The sequence below is a fragment of the Dipodomys merriami genome, unplaced genomic scaffold, assembly GCF_024711535.1.
Source record: "Dipodomys merriami isolate MVZ:Mamm:240054 unplaced genomic scaffold, mDipMer1.0.p SCAF_271, whole genome shotgun sequence".
NCBI classification, from domain to species: Eukaryota; Metazoa; Chordata; class Mammalia; order Rodentia; family Heteromyidae; genus Dipodomys; species Dipodomys merriami.
The window spans coordinates 536966-553023 of record NW_027204171.1 but is presented as its reverse complement, the minus strand read 5'-3'; the positions used below and the strand labels follow the sequence as shown (position 1 = coordinate 553023).

At 56.9% G+C, this 16058-nt stretch overlaps 1 protein-coding gene across 1 annotated transcript; it reads right to left on the bottom strand.

The window, feature by feature from the left end:
• Positions 1-1955: 1955 nt before the first annotated feature.
• Lman2 (lectin, mannose binding 2) lies at positions 1956-15965 on the bottom strand. Its single transcript, XM_070036489.1, has 8 exons — positions 15681-15965; positions 15075-15193; positions 5665-5782; positions 5398-5477; positions 5044-5205; positions 4843-4957; positions 3638-3757; positions 1956-2387 (listed from the first exon to the last, which is right to left on the bottom strand). Exons 1-8 carry the CDS (start codon positions 15874-15876, stop codon positions 2227-2229), a joined length of 1071 nt encoding a protein of 356 aa, XP_069892590.1. The 5' UTR covers positions 15877-15965; the 3' UTR covers positions 1956-2226.
• Positions 15966-16058: the final 93 nt, after the last annotated feature.

Below are 16058 nucleotides of genomic sequence, written 5' to 3'. Positions count from 1 at the left end.
CATGAATGGCACCCGCATGGGCTTGTGCGATTTCACCGGCTCCCGTCAACGTTAGAGGAGAGGTGGATGTCCAACTTTCCCTTTTCCCTCCTCTCTTCCTGTATTCTGGTCTCCTGTGGGGCTTCATAAATACGTTATCGAATACAAGGCTGCCTATGTTAAGGAGTTCGGGAAAGTCTTTTTTTTTGGGGGGGGGGTCCGGTCATGGGGCCTGAACTCTGGGCCTGGGCGCTGTCCCTCAGCTCTTCAGCTCAAGGTGAGCGCTCTACCATTTGGGCCACAGCACCACTTCTGGTTTTCTGGTGGTTCATTGGAGATTATGAGTCTGACAGACTTTCCTGCCCAGGCTGGCTTTGAAGCGTGATCCTCAGATCTCAGCTTCCTGAGTAGCTAGGATGACAGGCGTGAGCCACCAGCGCCCAGAAGTTTTTTCTCTTTAATGGCTACTGAGTTCAATTCTGTTTCCCCAAAAGAGACACACTCCAGGGCTGGAGCTGGGTACGGGGTCAGGCGGTTGTGAGCTCAGACAGGAAGTCAGGACGCTGCAGAGGGAAGGTGACGTTTAAGGTGGCCGTGGATTCATGGAATCAGAACACAGCAACATGTCCACAGCCAAGGAGCTCCAAGACGCCCAGGGCTCGCCAGACCCTGGGAAGCGGCGAGGATAACACGAGGGGCCTGGCCCTGCCAACTTCATCTCAGATATCTAGCTGCCCAGCGAAATAAAAAATAAATTAAAAAAAAAAGCTGGGCGCTGATGGCTCACAAGAGGCGCTGGGGTTCAAGTGGTAGAGCGCTCCCCGTGAGCTGAAGAGCTGAGGGACGGGCCCAGGCCAGAGTTCAAGCCCCACGACCGACAAAAAGAAAAAGAAAACACAGGCGGGACACCTGAGCGGGAGTGGAGGGTGCGGCTCGGGGATGCGGCCGCTGGGGCGTGGGAAAGATGCCCACCTGCTGGGCCCGCAGCCGGGGAGGGCGGGGAGGGCGAGGCTGGTGGGGGTCAGGGCCAGGCTCCTGCACGTCCACCCGGACACGTGCGGACACCCCACCGCAAGAAGGCCGGCGGCGGATCCCCAGGGCTCGCGGGAGGGCGCCCCGGGGCGGGACCCAGCGGGGATCAGGGCTGGACTGGGGGCGAGCAGCCCCGCGGGACGGAGCCCCCGGCCCCACGGAGCCCCCGCGGGACGGAGCCCCCGGCCCCACGGAGCCCCCGCGGGACGGAGCCCCCGGCCCCACGGAGCCCCCGCGGGACGGAGCCCCCGGCCCCACGGAGCCCCCGCGGGACGGAGCCCCCGCGGGACGGAGCCCCGGGCCCGCGGGCAGCGGCCGAGGCCGGGCGCTGGGAGTTACCGGAAAGAAAAGGCGGCCCCGCAGGGCGGCGCCGGGGAGGGCGGACGTCACTTTATTGAGCCATCGGTCCACGCGGGGGGGGGGGACCCCGGATCCGCATCGCTCGCCCCCGCCCCGCACGGCTCCCCGCATCGCACCCCCCCCGCCCCGCGTCCGGGGCCCCCCTGCAGTCTGGGGGGGGCTCCGGGGGCTCCCCAGTGCTCAGCCGCCCCCTGCAGTCTGGGGGGGGTTCCGGGGGCTCCGCAGTGCTCAGCCGCCCCCTGCAGTCCGGGGGGGGGGGTTCCGGGGGCTCCCCAGTGCTCAGCCGCCCCCTGCAGTCCGGGGGGGGAGGTGGGGGGGTTCCGGGGGCTCCCCAGTGCTCAGCCGCCCCCTGCAGTCCGGGGGGGTTCCGGGGGCTCCCCAGTACTCAGCCGCCCCCTGCAGTCCGGGGGGGTGGGGGGGTTCCGGGGGCTCCCCAGTGCTCAGCCGCCCCCTGCAGTCCGGGGGGGTGGGGGGTTCCGGGGGCTCCCCAGTGCTCAGCCGCCCCCTGCGGGCCGCGGCCCTGGGCCGGGCACCCTCGTCCTGAGATGCCGGCCCGGCCCGGCCCCGCTGGGCAGGAAGCGAAGTGTACGAAAATACTTTAATCATTTCTTGGAAACGGCTAAGAAATAAGGTCGTCTTGGTTCTGTTTTCTTTTTACAATCCCAGTTTAAAAAAAAAAAAAAAAAAAAGTTCACATTCGCGCGTGGGCCCGGGGAGGCCCTGGGCGGCGCGCATGCGCACGCCCGGGGAGACCCCGGGCAGCCAGGGGAGGCCCTGGGTGGCGCGCATGCGCGGGCTCGGGGAGGCCCGGGGAGGCCCTGGGCGGCGCGGGCGCGTGCGCATGCGCGCGGCCGCTCAGTAGAAGCGCTTGTTGCGCTCCTGGCGCTTCTGGAACACCACGGCGCCCACCACGGCGCACACGATGATGCCCAGCAGCGCGCACAGCAGCAGCAGGAACACCCGCCACCCCGTCAGCGGCCCGCCGCGGAAGTTCCCCGTGGGGTCGTCCACGTTGTCTGGGGGAGAAGAGAGAGGGGGGTGAGCGACTGAGGAGCTGCGACCTGACCGCGCCGGGCAGCCCCCCTCCACACTGGGGTCCCCCCAGGTCTCTTCCCACCAGGCCTCGGGCTTCTCGGCCGTGACCCCACAGAGGCGGCAATGGCCGCTGGCTGGGCCACATCATCTGCTCAGCCGTGGCCTCCCCGCAGGCCCCTCGGACCTGCCCTCCGCCGGGGTGGCTGGACTGCACCCCCAGAGTCAGGCCCATGAACCAGCGCCAGCCACAAGGCAGGAAAGGCCAGCGTGGGAAAGCGTGTGCTGATGGAGGCCGGGACCACCATGTTGAGGATTGACTTAGTCTCTACCTTGCCGGCCAGGAGGGGGCGCCACATGCGTGGACAGAGCTGGGGCGTGGACAGAGCTGGGGCGTGGACAGGGCTGGGGCGTGGACAGGGCTGGGGCGTGGACAGGGCTGGGGCGGTGAGGACCTCGGCAGGATGTTTGACCCCACGCCATTTCAATTTGACTTAAAAAGTGAGTGACCACATAAAACCCAGCTCTGGGGCCAGGTGCTGCTGGCTCACACTGGTCATCCTAGCTACTCAGGAGGCTGAGATCTGAGGATCAAGGTTCAAAGCCAGCCTGGGCAGGAAAGTCTGTGAGACTCTGATCTCCAATGAATCGTCAGAAAACCGCTCAAGTGGTAGAGTGCTCACCTTGAGCTGAAGAGCTGAGGGACAGCGCCCAGGCCCAGAGTTCAAGACCCATGACCGACAAAAGAAAGACCCAGGCCTGGCCCCCCCAGCCCCGGCCAGCCGTGCTCCATGCAATCTACCCAGCCCGCAGCTCTGCAGGCTGAGATGGAAAAATTAGAGGAACCCAAGTCTCAAGTCCTGCCTCCCCCTTAGTCACAAGGGAAGCTGAGACTCAGCCCCTCCGGGTACTCACTCCAGCAACGTGCGTCCTCGGGTGCCGGGACGTGTAGTAACCGACACAAATGTCTGCTGGGCTTTTGTGCCCATGGGCCAGACCAGGGAGCAGTAGGCACCAGGGGCTCACGCAGGCGCAGAAACCCACAGAACCCACACAGTGAGGAGGCAAACTCGCCTGCCTCATTCTCCCTTCCAGAAACTCACCAGAGCCCAGCCAGTCCACACCGTGGCCTCCAGTGGCATCTGAAAGCCACACTAGGAAAGGCAGACGGGCCGTGGCACGAACCTAAGGCCAGGGGGGAGGGGGAGGAGGGGGAGCCACGTGCACATGTTACCTTTCGGTGACTTCAGGAAGTTGACACCTGGCTCAATCTTGGTCCAGTCAATGTTTTCCTCATCAGGTGTGTGCTCCACCATGAGCTGGAACAGCTTGATGGAGATGATGTCATGGTTGTCTGCAGGATAAGAAGGATCTAAGCTGGGCGCCGGCACCTCACACCTGTCATCCTAGCTACTCAGGAGGCTGAGATCTGAGGATCGTGGTTCAAAGCCAGCCCGGGCAGGAAAGTCTATGAGACTCTGATCTCCAACGAACCACCAGAAAACCGGAAGTGGCGCTGTGGCTCAAAGTGGTAGAACTGAGGAACAGCACCCAGGGCCAGAATTCAGGCCCCACGACTGACAAAAAGAAAAGAAGAATCTAGAACAGCTGGAGCCAGCTGCAAGGAGGGGGGGGGGTGGGCAGAGTCCTCCCAAAAGAGAAGCTGCTGACGACCACAGAGAGCGGCCAGGTCCCACGCCTGGGCCTCCAGCCACCCTCAGCCCCAGGCAGGCAGAGCTGCAGAGGGAGGACAGTGGAGAAGAGGGCAGAGAGCAGACTGCACACCTGTGCGGGTGCGGGCCCCAGGCCTGCTGCACTGAGGCAGACCCAACAGGGACTCAGTGGGGTCACTCCAGCAGCTGGGTTAGGGGGTGGACAGTTGGGGGAATCTGGGTGGAATCGGGGCTGCCGCCTGGGAGGCTCCCACAAGAGGTGAGGGAGACAGAGTTGTGCCAGGCAGCCAGAGGTCAGCGTGTGGATGGAGCCGGCAGGCCTTGCTAGTACCCGGATGTTCAGGAAGACACCAAGGCTGTCCTAAGCCGGACAGTGGCGCTGCTTGTGTCCTGATGGACACGGTCCCTACCAGGTCATTGAGGGTCACACAGGTGGCCAAGGGCACATGCCAAGCAGACGGCCATTTCGTGGGATAGCAATGTGGAAATCGATGATATTTAAACACCAAGAAAGGCCCTGGTGGCTCACACCTGTCATCCTAGCTACTCAGGAGGCTGAACTCTAAAGATCGAAGTTCAAGGCCAGCCTGGGCAGGGAAGTCTGTGGAACCCTTACCTTCCAAAAAATTGGAAGTGGAGCTATGGCTCGAAGTAGTAAGAGTACGAGCCTTGAGCAAAAACAGCTCAGGGACAGCGCCCAGGCCCCGAGTTCAAGCCCCAGGACCTACCAAAAAAAGCCACCAAGGAGCACGGGCTCCTCACTCACCAGACAGGTCGCCGGTGCCCGCGGAGGCTCCGAAGTAATAGCCGGTGGGCAGGCGCACGCCCGTGAGGTCAATGCAGTTCTTCCATTCGTTCCTGTCCTCCAAGTCCGTCATCACCTGCGACGCGATGGGCCGGCATGTCAGCGCAGCCCGTGCCCGCGCCCGCGCCGCCCACGGCCGCAGCCCGCGGCGCTCGCACTCACCGTCAGGCGGCCCCTCGAGTAGCGCACGGCCAGGAAGGTGTCGTGGTCCCGGTTGCGGAAGTCGGCGGTGCAGCCCGCCAGCTCGGTCCAGCGGCCATCCTTGCTGTGGTCGTACGACAGGGAGCCATTGTTCACCATCACCGACACGTACGGGAACACGCGCTGGGACCAAGACTCGGGTTACTCCACGCCCGGCAGGGCTCGGCCTGTGGGCGGAAGCGGGGATCCCACCACACCCGGGGCTACCGCCACCCCAGGCTGCCTTGGTGCCAGGCCCTGGGCAGGGGAAGCCCCTGTCCCCCGCCTTGAGCCTGCCACGCCCAACTTCCTGCTGCGCAGCGGGGCAGGGCCTACCTCGGTGGTCTCGTCGTTGGGGTACGTGTCCAGGAAGACGGCTAGGCCATGGAAGTTGTCTTTGCTTCCAAACACAGGCCCTGAGGGTGTAGGACAAAGCCAGGCCACATGGTGCATGGCCTCTGCCTTGCCCCTGCCTGCCTCTCCTCTCCTCCCCCCAGCTGTTTCCCGAGGCTTCCTCCAGGAGCAGCAGGATGGCGCAGGGGGAGATCGCTGGGTACAGGAGCGGGGCGCGGGGGGAGGGGGAGCCACCCAAGAGCAGCTCACCTGGCACCAGGCGGTCGCGGGTATACCACAGGGCGATGCCGTCTCCGTGGAGATTCTTCTTGCCAGTGCCGTGGACTTTGAAGTGGACGTGCATCTCCCAGTCCTTGAGGAAGCAAGGCTGGGGTGGGGGGGAGAGGGGGAGGGGAAAGGGGGGAGGGGGGCCGGCTCAGCCTCTCAGGGCCTTGGGACAAACAGGTGACCCTGACCCAGACCCCAGCTCACACCCACTGACCTCAGAGGACCAGGGGAAGAGGGAGAGGCTGCCTGAAGCCGGCCTCTGCCCGCCGGCCTCTGCGCACCGGCCTCCTCAACCTCTTCCACATCAGGCAAGGCCTTGAACCCCTTTCCTGTCACCCCCACTGGCGTCCCGCTCTGGATCGTGGAGAAAGGGTCACTACTCTTGGGTGAGCCACACATTTTTAAATAAGAGAAAATAAATCAAGAGGGAGAGGGGCTGGGAAGGTGGCTCAGTGGTAGAGTGCTTGCCTCCCATGCATGAGGCCCTGGGTTCGATTCCTCAGCACTGCATAAGCAAAAAAGGTCAGAAGTAGGGCTGTAGCTCAAGTGGTAAAGCGCTAGCCTTGAGCTGAAGAGCTAAAGGACAGCGTCCAGGTCTAGAGTTTAGGCCCCACAACTGACCCAAAAAAAGGGAGAAAAACTTGTCCACGGAAGCCAGGCAGGCGCTGGTGGCTCACGCCTGTCATCCTAGCTACTCAGGAAGCTGAGATCTGGCCGTGGTGGTGGCAGGGCCCACAGCCTCAACTCAGCAAACACGAAGCACCTCAGGAGAACTAAGGCGTCAACACCTGCCCAAGAATCACTTTGGGGAAGTGGCAGATGGGTGAGAGAAGAGTAGCACGCCACCCAAGGTAAGTCCACGCTCGAAACCCCAGCGCCACAAAAAGGAAATAAACGAAGGAACGAGTCATCAGAAAGACGAACTAAAACAGAACACTGTTCATCTATTAACAGGCAACTATTAAAAAGATCATTAATACCCAATGCAAGGGGTTGGAGGCATGGCTCAGTTGGTAGAGTGCTAGCCAATGAGCAAGGGTGTCAGGTACTAAGATCGAGTACCAGTCTCAGCCAAGAAAGAAAAAAAAAGAAGAGAAGATGAGGGTACAGAGAAACAGACTTTCAAACTAGTGCAACTCTAAGTGGCCGCATTTTCTCTGGGGCAATTTGTGCGTGTGTGCACCAGTACTGGGGTTTGAACTCAGGACTTTACATTCTTGCTGTGGTGCTCTGTCACTTGAGCCTCTGCTTTCTGCTGGTTACCTGGAGCTGAGATTCTCATGGACTGCCCTCTCCCACACTGGCTTCCAACTGTGATCCTCAGCTCTCAGCCTCCTGAATAGCTAAGGTTACAGATGTGAGCCACCAGTGCCCAGCTCTTTGGAGCAATTTGATTGCCGCCCTTTCAAAAGACAGATTCCACTTACACTTAAACATGTCAAAGATATGAGAAAAGTATTCAGTCCTAAAGGTGCCATTTAGAGATAAAGCAAAATAGAGAAAAAAGAGCAAGCCAGGCAATCCTGGCTCACACGTCATCCTAGCTACTCAGGAGGCTGCAATCAGAAGGATCATGGTTCAAAGCCAGCCCTGGGCAGAAAAGCCCTTGAGATTCCATCTCCAAAATAACCAACAAAAAGCCAGACTGGAAGTTCAATTGGTAGAACCAAGAAAGAGCAAGTATCCAAGTATCCAAAAAAAAGAAGAAAAGCCGGGCAGCAGTGGCTCACACCTGTATTCCTAGTTAATCAGGAGGCTGAGATCTGAGGATCAAAGTTCATTCAAAGCCAGCCCTGACAGGAAAGTCCATGAGACTCATCTCAAGTGATACAGCGCTCACCTTGAGCTGAAGAGCTCAGGGACAGTGCTCAGGCCCAGAGTGCAAGCCCCACGACCAACCAAAACAAGGAAGACAGACCAGCACTAATGACAAGTATCTCTGAGAAGGGAACTTGGGGAGTGTTTCCTTTCTGCACTGGTACACTGTGTCACCACGACCCTGAGTACTGCACTGGTACACTGTGTCACCATGAACCTCAGTACTGCACTGAGTACTGCACCAGGATACTGTGTCACCATGAACCTCAGTACTGCACTGAGTACTGCACTGGGACACTGTGTCACCATGAACCTCAGTACTGCACTGAGTACTGCACCAGGATACTGTGTCACCATGAACCTCAGTACTGCACTGAGCACAGCACCAGGATACTGTGTCACCATGAACCTCAGTACTGCACTGAGTACTGCACCAGGATACTGTGTCACCATGAACCTCAGTACTGCACTGAGTACTGCACCAGGATACTGTGTCACCATGAACCTCAGTACTGCACTGAGCACAGCACCAGGATACTGTGTCACCATGAACCTCAGTACTGCACTGAGTACTGCACCAGGATACTGTGTCACCATGAACCTCAGTACTGCACTGAGTACTGCACCAGGATATTGTGTCACCATGAACCTCAGTACTGCACTGAGCACAGCACCAGGATACTGTGTCACCATGAACCTCAGTACTGCACTGAGTACTGCACCAGGATACTGTGTCACCATGAACCTCAGTACTGCACTGAGTACTGCACCAGGATATTGTGTCACCATGAACCTCAGTACTGCACTGAGCACAGCACCAGGACACTTGTCACCACGACCCTGCCTGGGGACAGAAGGTCCTCACCAGGTGGGTTGCTGCCACGGTCTGGTGGGAGATGGAAGAGCCAAGGAGGAAAAGGTGGAGCCCAAGTTCTCCAGAAAGTTCCCCCGATTACCAGACAGGATGTGCGCACCCCCTCTCCTCGCTGCTGCCTGTCACGTCTCTCAGCTATAAGATCCCAGACTGAGAGGCTGACTTGGGAATTTATCTCTCACTTCTCCCATTAGTCAAGAGTAGAGGTCTCGCTGGGCGCTGGTGGCTCACACCTGTCATCCTAGCTACTCAGGAGGCTGAGATCTGAGGATCGCAGTTTAAAGCCAGACCTGGGCAGGAAGGTCTGTGAGACTCTGATCTCCAATGAACCCCCAGAAAACGGGAGGTGGTGCTGTGGCTCAAGTGGTAGAGCGCTCGCCTTGAGCTGAAGAGTTGAGGGACAGCGCCCAGGCCCAGAGTTCAAAACCCACGTTGGACAAAAAAAAAAGAGTAGAGGTCTCCTCTCGGGCACAGCCGGTGCTCAGTCTTGTTGGCTCCACAATTCCAGGAGGGAAAAGGAACAGGTTTCAGGACTGTGCTGGTACAAGAACCTAGGTAGCCAAGGCAAATGCAAATCAAAGATGGAAACAAAACCCAAACCACTATGTTCCAGCACAGGCAGTCTGGCTCTGGCGCTGGCTCCACCAGACGCTCTGTTCTCTCCCAGTGCACTAAGAACTCAATGACGCCGCACGGCCCAGCCTGAGAACACCGGGTAAGGACTGCAGCAGGGGAAGCCCGGGAGCTTTTCCAGTTCCGACAGCGCACTCACTGGTCTGGGCACATTCACAAATCATGGAGGGCAGGGGAGGGTGATGAAAGCAAGGGCTCCCTGGTGGAGAGGTCAGCTAGGGACACAGAGGGCTGGCTGTGAATCCATCCACCCAGAGTATAACACAGAGTAAGCGCAGTTGAGCAGGGTGGCACATGTCTGCAATCCCAGCTCCTCTGAGGCAGAGGAAAGAGGATAGCAAGTTTGCGGCATATTGGCCAAGTTAGTGAGACTATCTCAAAGTAAAAACAAAAGGAATTAGGAGTATGGCTCCAGTGGCAGAGTGCTTGCCTTGGATGCCTGAGGTTGTGAGTTCAAACCCCACCACTGCAAAGAAAGCAAGACCAAGAGAAAAATGAGCAGAAAACAGGTGACACAAATAAAGTCCATAGTAAGGTAGTAGACTAAACTGGATATGTCAGCAATTTAGTTAAATTGTAAGTATTAGAACAAAATAAATCCTGGGCAGCTAGGACAATTCTGTATTATGTCTTACAATTGCACACCAACTGACAGTTATTTCAAAATAAAAACTAAGCTAAAGAGTAAATAGAGGATCAATACCACAAACATAAAAGCTGTTAAACAGAACTTTTGTAACATTAAAAATGATTAGCCAGCTGGGCACCTCACATCTGTCATCCTAGCTACTCAGGCAGCTGAGATCTGAGGATGGCAGTTCAAAGCCAGCCCAGGCAGGAAAGTCCCTGAGACTCTCCAATAAACTACCCGAAAACTGGAAATGGCGCTGTGGCTCAAGTGGGAGAGCGCTCGCCTTGAGCTGAAGAGCTCAGGGAAAACACCCAAGCCCAGAGTTCAAGCCCCACAACCAACAACAACACAAAAAGACTGGACAGGCACTGATGGCTCAAGTCTATAATCCTAACTACTCAGGAAGCTGAGATTTGAGGATAATGGTCCGAAGTAAGCCTGGGCAGGAAAATCCAAGACTCGTATCTCCAATTAACCACCAAAAGCTGGAAGTAGAGCTGTGGCTCAAAGTAGTAGAGTCCTATCTCAGAGCATAAAAGAAGAGAGAGCAGGCTGGGAAGGTGGCTCAGTGGTAGAGCGCTTGCCTTGCATGCCAGAGGCCCTGGGTTCAATTCCTCAGCACCACACAAGCAAAAAGAAAAAAAAAAAAGCCGGAAGTGGCGCTGTGGCTCAAGTGGTAGAGCACTCGCCTTGAGCTGAAGAGCTGAGGGACAGCGCCCAGGCCCAGAGTTCAGGCCCACGACTGGACCCAAAAAAAAAAAAGAGAGAGCCCAGGCCTTGAGCTGAGTTCAAGCCCCAGGACTGGCGTGCATGCATATGCATGCGATGTGCACACACACACACACACACACAAATATGATTTAAGCAATGATTAATTGGACATGACACCAAAAGCACAGATGCATTATTAGCAAGTAAAGGTAAACTGGACCTCACCAAAATTATAACCTTTTGTACATTGAAAAACAGTATTTAAGAGAGTAACAAAAGGGCTGGGAAGGTGGCTCAGTGGTAGAGCGCTTGCCTTGAGCTGAAGAGCTCAGGGAAAACACCCCCGCCCAGAGTTCAAGCCCCACAAACAACAACAAAAACAAAAACAAAAACAAAAGACTGGGGGCTGGGAAGGTGGCTCAGTGGTAGAGCTCTTGCCTTACATGCCTGAGGCCCTGGGTTCGATTCCTCAGCACCACATAAGCAGAAAGAAAAAAGCCAGAAGTGGCGCTGTGTCTCAAGTGGTAGAGCGCTGGCCTTGAGCTGAAGAGCTGAGGGACAGTACCCAGGCCCAGAGTTCAGGCCCCACAACCAGACCCCCCAAAAAAAAAAGACTGGCCAGGCACTAATGGCTCAAGTCTGTAATCCTAACTACTCAGGAGGCTGAGATTTGAGGATAATGGTCCGAAGTAAGCCTGGGCAGGAAAATCCAAGACTCGTATCTCCAATTAACCACCAAAAGCTGGAAGTAGAGCTGTGGCTCAAAGTAGTAGAGTGCTATCTCGGAGCATAAAAGAAGAGAGAGCAGGCTGGGAAGGTGGCTCAGTGGTAGAGCACTTGCCTTGCATTCCTGAGGCCCTGGGTTCAATTCCTCAGCACCACATAAGCAAAAAGAAAAAAAAAAGCCAGAAGTGGCGCTGTGGCTCAAGTGGTAGAGCGCTCGCCTTGAGCTGAAGAGCTGAGGGACAGCGCCCAGGCCCAGAGTTCAGGCCCCACAACCAGACCCAAAAAAAAGAAAGAGTAACAAAACAACCATAGAATGGGAGAACAGTCTGACCAAAGCTGCAGCTACCAAACAAGCCTCCCTCAGGAGGGGCCTGAGCAGCCTCTTCGGGGTCCCCCTCCCCTCGTCCTCTAGTGTCCTCAACCACATCCACGGCTCAGAAGCAGCAGGAGCTCACCGTCCCTCCCGGGAGTGTGAAGGAGACAAGTAGAAAAGTACATGAGGCATCTCTCCAGCTTCAGGAAGGGAGAGGTGAGCAGAAAGAGTTCTAAGCAACATCTTTCAAGAGGTACAGGTAAAGCCAGGCGCCGGTGGCTCATGCCGGTCATCCTAGCTACTCAAGAGGCAGAGATCTGAGGATCATGGTTCAAAGCCAGCCTGGGCAGGAAAGTCCCTGAGACTTTTATCTCCAATAAACCACCAGAAAACCGGAAGTGGCGCTGTGGCTCAAGTGGTAGAGTGCTTACCTTGAGCTGAAGAGCTGAGGGACAGCGCCCAGGCCCAGAGTTCAAGCCCCACGACCAACAAAAACAAAAAAAGAAAAAGAAGTACAGAAAATACTCCAAGTATGTGCAGGATATTAGAAGGGCCTGCAAGGAAAGGTGCTGGAGCTGAGATGTGGGGGAAGGAAGGGGCTTTGAAAGTCAGGTAAAGACAAATGGGCATCACGGGCCACTGGCAAGGCAAACCGGCAGCTACCTACAAACATAACCTAAGCCGCTGTCTTGAATGCAGCTAATGCCTGTGGCTAAACCCAGCTTCCTCACAGTCCTACTGATACTGCACCTTGCGCTTTTCTTTCTTAAAAAAAAAAAAAAGTCATACTATGGTAAATCCATTTCTGTGAAAAATACAAGGCAATGCTGTGTCACCTAAAAAACACTATCCAAGTTGGGCATGTGGCTCAGGGGTAGGATACTGGCATTCATGAGGCTCTGGGTTCAACTCCAACACCACAGAAAAAAGGGGGGGGGGACAGGGAAAAAATTAAAAGCCCAAAGATAGGATAATGTGACAGAATGCAATCTGGGGAAGATGACATGGTTAAAGTACTGAGTGGGTGGCACCTGAACTGAGACGTCACAGATGAAAAGGAGCCAGGCAGGCGTGAAGAACCAGGAGGCAGTGTCCCAGACGGAGGGGAACAAGTGCAAAGGCCCTGAGGCAGGAAGGCAGCCAGTGACAGACGAAAGGACCTAACAGTGCCAGGCACTGGAAGGCAGACTGTGAAGATGGGATACAGTTACACCTTCGGAGGAGGCTGCAGGCTCTGCAGAGCAGAGCCAAGGCTAAAGAAGGTTACCCCAGACGCCCCTAACAGCCGTGCGGAGACACAGGGCAGGAAGAGAGGACAGACGGAGCAGGCAACGCAGGGACAATGCAGGCTTCTGGAGACACACCAGACAGTCAGCCAGACGGGCTAGGAGAGCAGAGGGATGGAGACTGACGAGGCCACCATGGAGGCTGGGCTAGGCCGGGTCAGGCAGAGGCAGGTTCCTTGCCAATGGTGACCGAGTCGAAGATCTCTTCCCTTTTGCTCCTTTCATGTCGGGGACTTCCTGGTACAGACACTGTGCAGGAGTTAATCCTGGCTACGGCTCACGTGCACCATGCCAACTCAAGCTCCCCGACATGTAGGCAAGTGTCACCGAACTCTGAAGCTGCCCGTAATTCGAGACCCTTTGTATGATGACAAATCCTCAACCAAGCACTGGAGAAGGGGATTAAGTCTGCAAGTACGTCAAAGGGGGAACCCCCCAGTGTCCAATGGAAGAGGCAAGCATATCAAATGAAGAGCTGCCTCGTATCATAAAAGCCATGTATTTCAGCCAGGCACTGGTGGCTCACGCCTGTCATCCTAGCTACTCAGGAGGCTGAGATCTGAAGATTATGGTTCAAAGCCAGACCGGAAGGAGAGTCTGTGAGACTCTTATCTCCAATGAACCACCAGAAAACCAGATGGCACTGTGGCTCAAGTGGTAGAGTGCTCATCTTGAGCTGAAGGGCCCAAGGACAGCGCCCAAGCCCAGAGTTCAAGCCCCACAACCAACAACAACAAAAAAATAGTCATGTATTTCAAAGAGCCTATATAATAATTAGAGCTAATAAGATATGATAAGGCGGGGCTGGGAAGGTGGCTCAGTGGTAGAGCGCTTGCCTTGCATGGATGAGGCCCTGGGTTCGATTCCTCAGCACCACATAAGCAAAAAGAAAAAAGCCGGAAGTGGCGCTGTGGCTCAAGGGGTAGAGCACTAGCCTTGAACTGAAGAGTGGAGGGACAGCGCCCAGGCCCAGAGTTCAGGCCCCACGACCGGACCCAAAAAAAACAAAAAAAAGATATGATAAGGCCAGTGCCTAACACACAGCCAAGAACACAATAAAGATCCAGTTTGTTCCATTCTTCCCACTAGAAAGAGGATTCTCTTCATACAATCTTTTTTTTTTTGGCCAGTCCTGGGCCTGGACTCTTTTGCTTAAGGCTATGCTCTACCACTTGAGCCACAGCACCACTTCTGGCCTTTTCTGTGTATGCGGTACTGAGGAATTGAATCCAGGGCTTCATGCATGGTAGGCAAGCACTCTATCACTAAGCCACCTTCCCAGTCCCTTCACATAGTCTTGACTCTACTTTCTGGCTATGTGATGTTGGGTAAAAGAGCACTTTCAACTCTAAGGTTTAGCTTCTCAGCAAAATGGAGACAACAGCACTTTCCTGGTATGGCTTCTTAAGAAATTAAATGAGCCAGGACACAGTGGCTCACACCTGTAATCTTAGCTGCTCTGAAGGCTGATGACATCCAGATAAAGGAGGCTCGAAGCCAGCCTGGACAGAAGAGTCTGCCAAACTCCATCACCAATTAACCAGAAGAAAGTTTAACTAGAAGAGCAGCATAAGTGGTAGAGCAGCCATGAGAAAAACCCAGTTAAGAGTGTACGGCCCACGGGCTGGGAAGGTGGCTCAGTGGTAGAGCGCTTGCCTTGCATGCCTGGGGCCCTGGGTTCGATTCCTCAGCACCACATAAGCAGAAAAAGCCGGAAGTGGTGCTGTGGCTCAAGTGGTAGAGCGCTAGCCTTGAGCTGAAGAGCTGAGGGACAGCACCCAGACCCAGAGTTCAAGCCCCATGACCAAAAAAAAAAAAAAAAAAAAAAAGTGTACAGCCCTGAGTTCAAATTCCAATGCAAGCAAACACCCCCACTCTCCACCCCCCGCACCACACACAGAAATAAGTAAAGTGTAAAAAGTCTGACACTAGTGGCTCATGCCTGTAATGCTAGCTACTCAGGATGCTGAGATCTGAGGATCACCATTTGCCACCAGCCAAGAGAAGTTCATGAAACTCTTTATCTTTGACTAATTGGTGTTGTGGCTCAAGTGGTAGAGCGCCAATCTTGAATGGAAAAGCTCCGGAACAATGCCCAGGGCTTGAGTTCAAGCCCCAGGACCAGGATGTGCACACACACACACACACACACACACACACACACACACACACACACACACACACACACACACACACACACACACACACACACACACACACGAGTACAAACTCAAGTCCAGCTCCTGACAACAGTAACTTACCTCTAGTGTAATCAAGATGGAGAAGGGGGACAAGTGTATACAAGCAATCTCAGATCCGGACGGGGAGGGGGGGGTGGGAGGGTGGAGGGATAGCTCACTGAACAGGAGCGTGCCCAGCCGTGGAAAAAAGCCCTCTCACCTGGTGATTCCAAATGGAGCCCTCTTTGCTGCGCTCGTCGGGGGTCAGCCGCACATACTGGCTGGTGAGCATGGTGCTGCCTTGGAAGTCCCAGAGTGGCATGGAGCTGGAGCCCACTCCTGCGGGCAGAGACGGGCAGACGGCAGGTGTCGCAGAGAGGCCGTGCCAGGGGGGGGACCACACGGGGAGCCAGAAATCCACACCGGGCGGCCCTGCGCAGGAGACAGGGCCCGCCCTGCCCGCCCTGCCCTTCACCCCTCACCCCTTCCCGCCCAGCCTCGGCCTCACCCCTCACCCCTTCCCGCCCGGCCTCGGCCTCACCCCTCACCCCTTCCCGCCCGGCCTCAGCCTCGGCCTCACCCCTCACCCCCTCACCCCTCCCCGCCCAGCCTCACCCCTCACCCCTCACCCCTCCCCACCCGGCCTCCCCCCTCACCCCTCACCCCTCCCCGCCCGGCCTCACCCCTCACCCCTCCCCCCTCCCCGCCCGGCCTCCCCCCTCCCCGCCTCGGGCCTCCCCCCTCACCCCTCCCCGCCTCGGGCCTCCCCCCTCACCCCTCCCCGCCTCGGGCCTCCCCCCTCCCCCCTCCCCGCCTCGGGCCTCACCCTGGTAGGGTTTGATGAGCGAATGCTCGCGCTTCAGGTGCTCACTGTTGCCGTCGGTTATGTCGGCAGCCACCGACCCGAGCAGCAGAAGGAACTGGAGAAGTGTGGCGGGGCCGGGGCCGGGGCCAGGAAGCCCAGGCCTCCCCGGGCACCGCTGGCCCCAGCCCCAGCGCCAAAACCAGCGCTCGGCCGCCATCCTCCGTCTCCTCTGGGCCACTTCCGCCCCCCGACTTCCGCCTTCCGGGTGTGCTCTCTAACGGCCTCCGGACGGAAGCCTTCTAACCCCCGGGGTCGCCGAGGAGTTAAAAGGCAAAGCCTCGCAGTCGAAGCGGGCCGCGGATGGAGGGGGCGGACAGCCCCCCATCCGCGCCGAGGGCC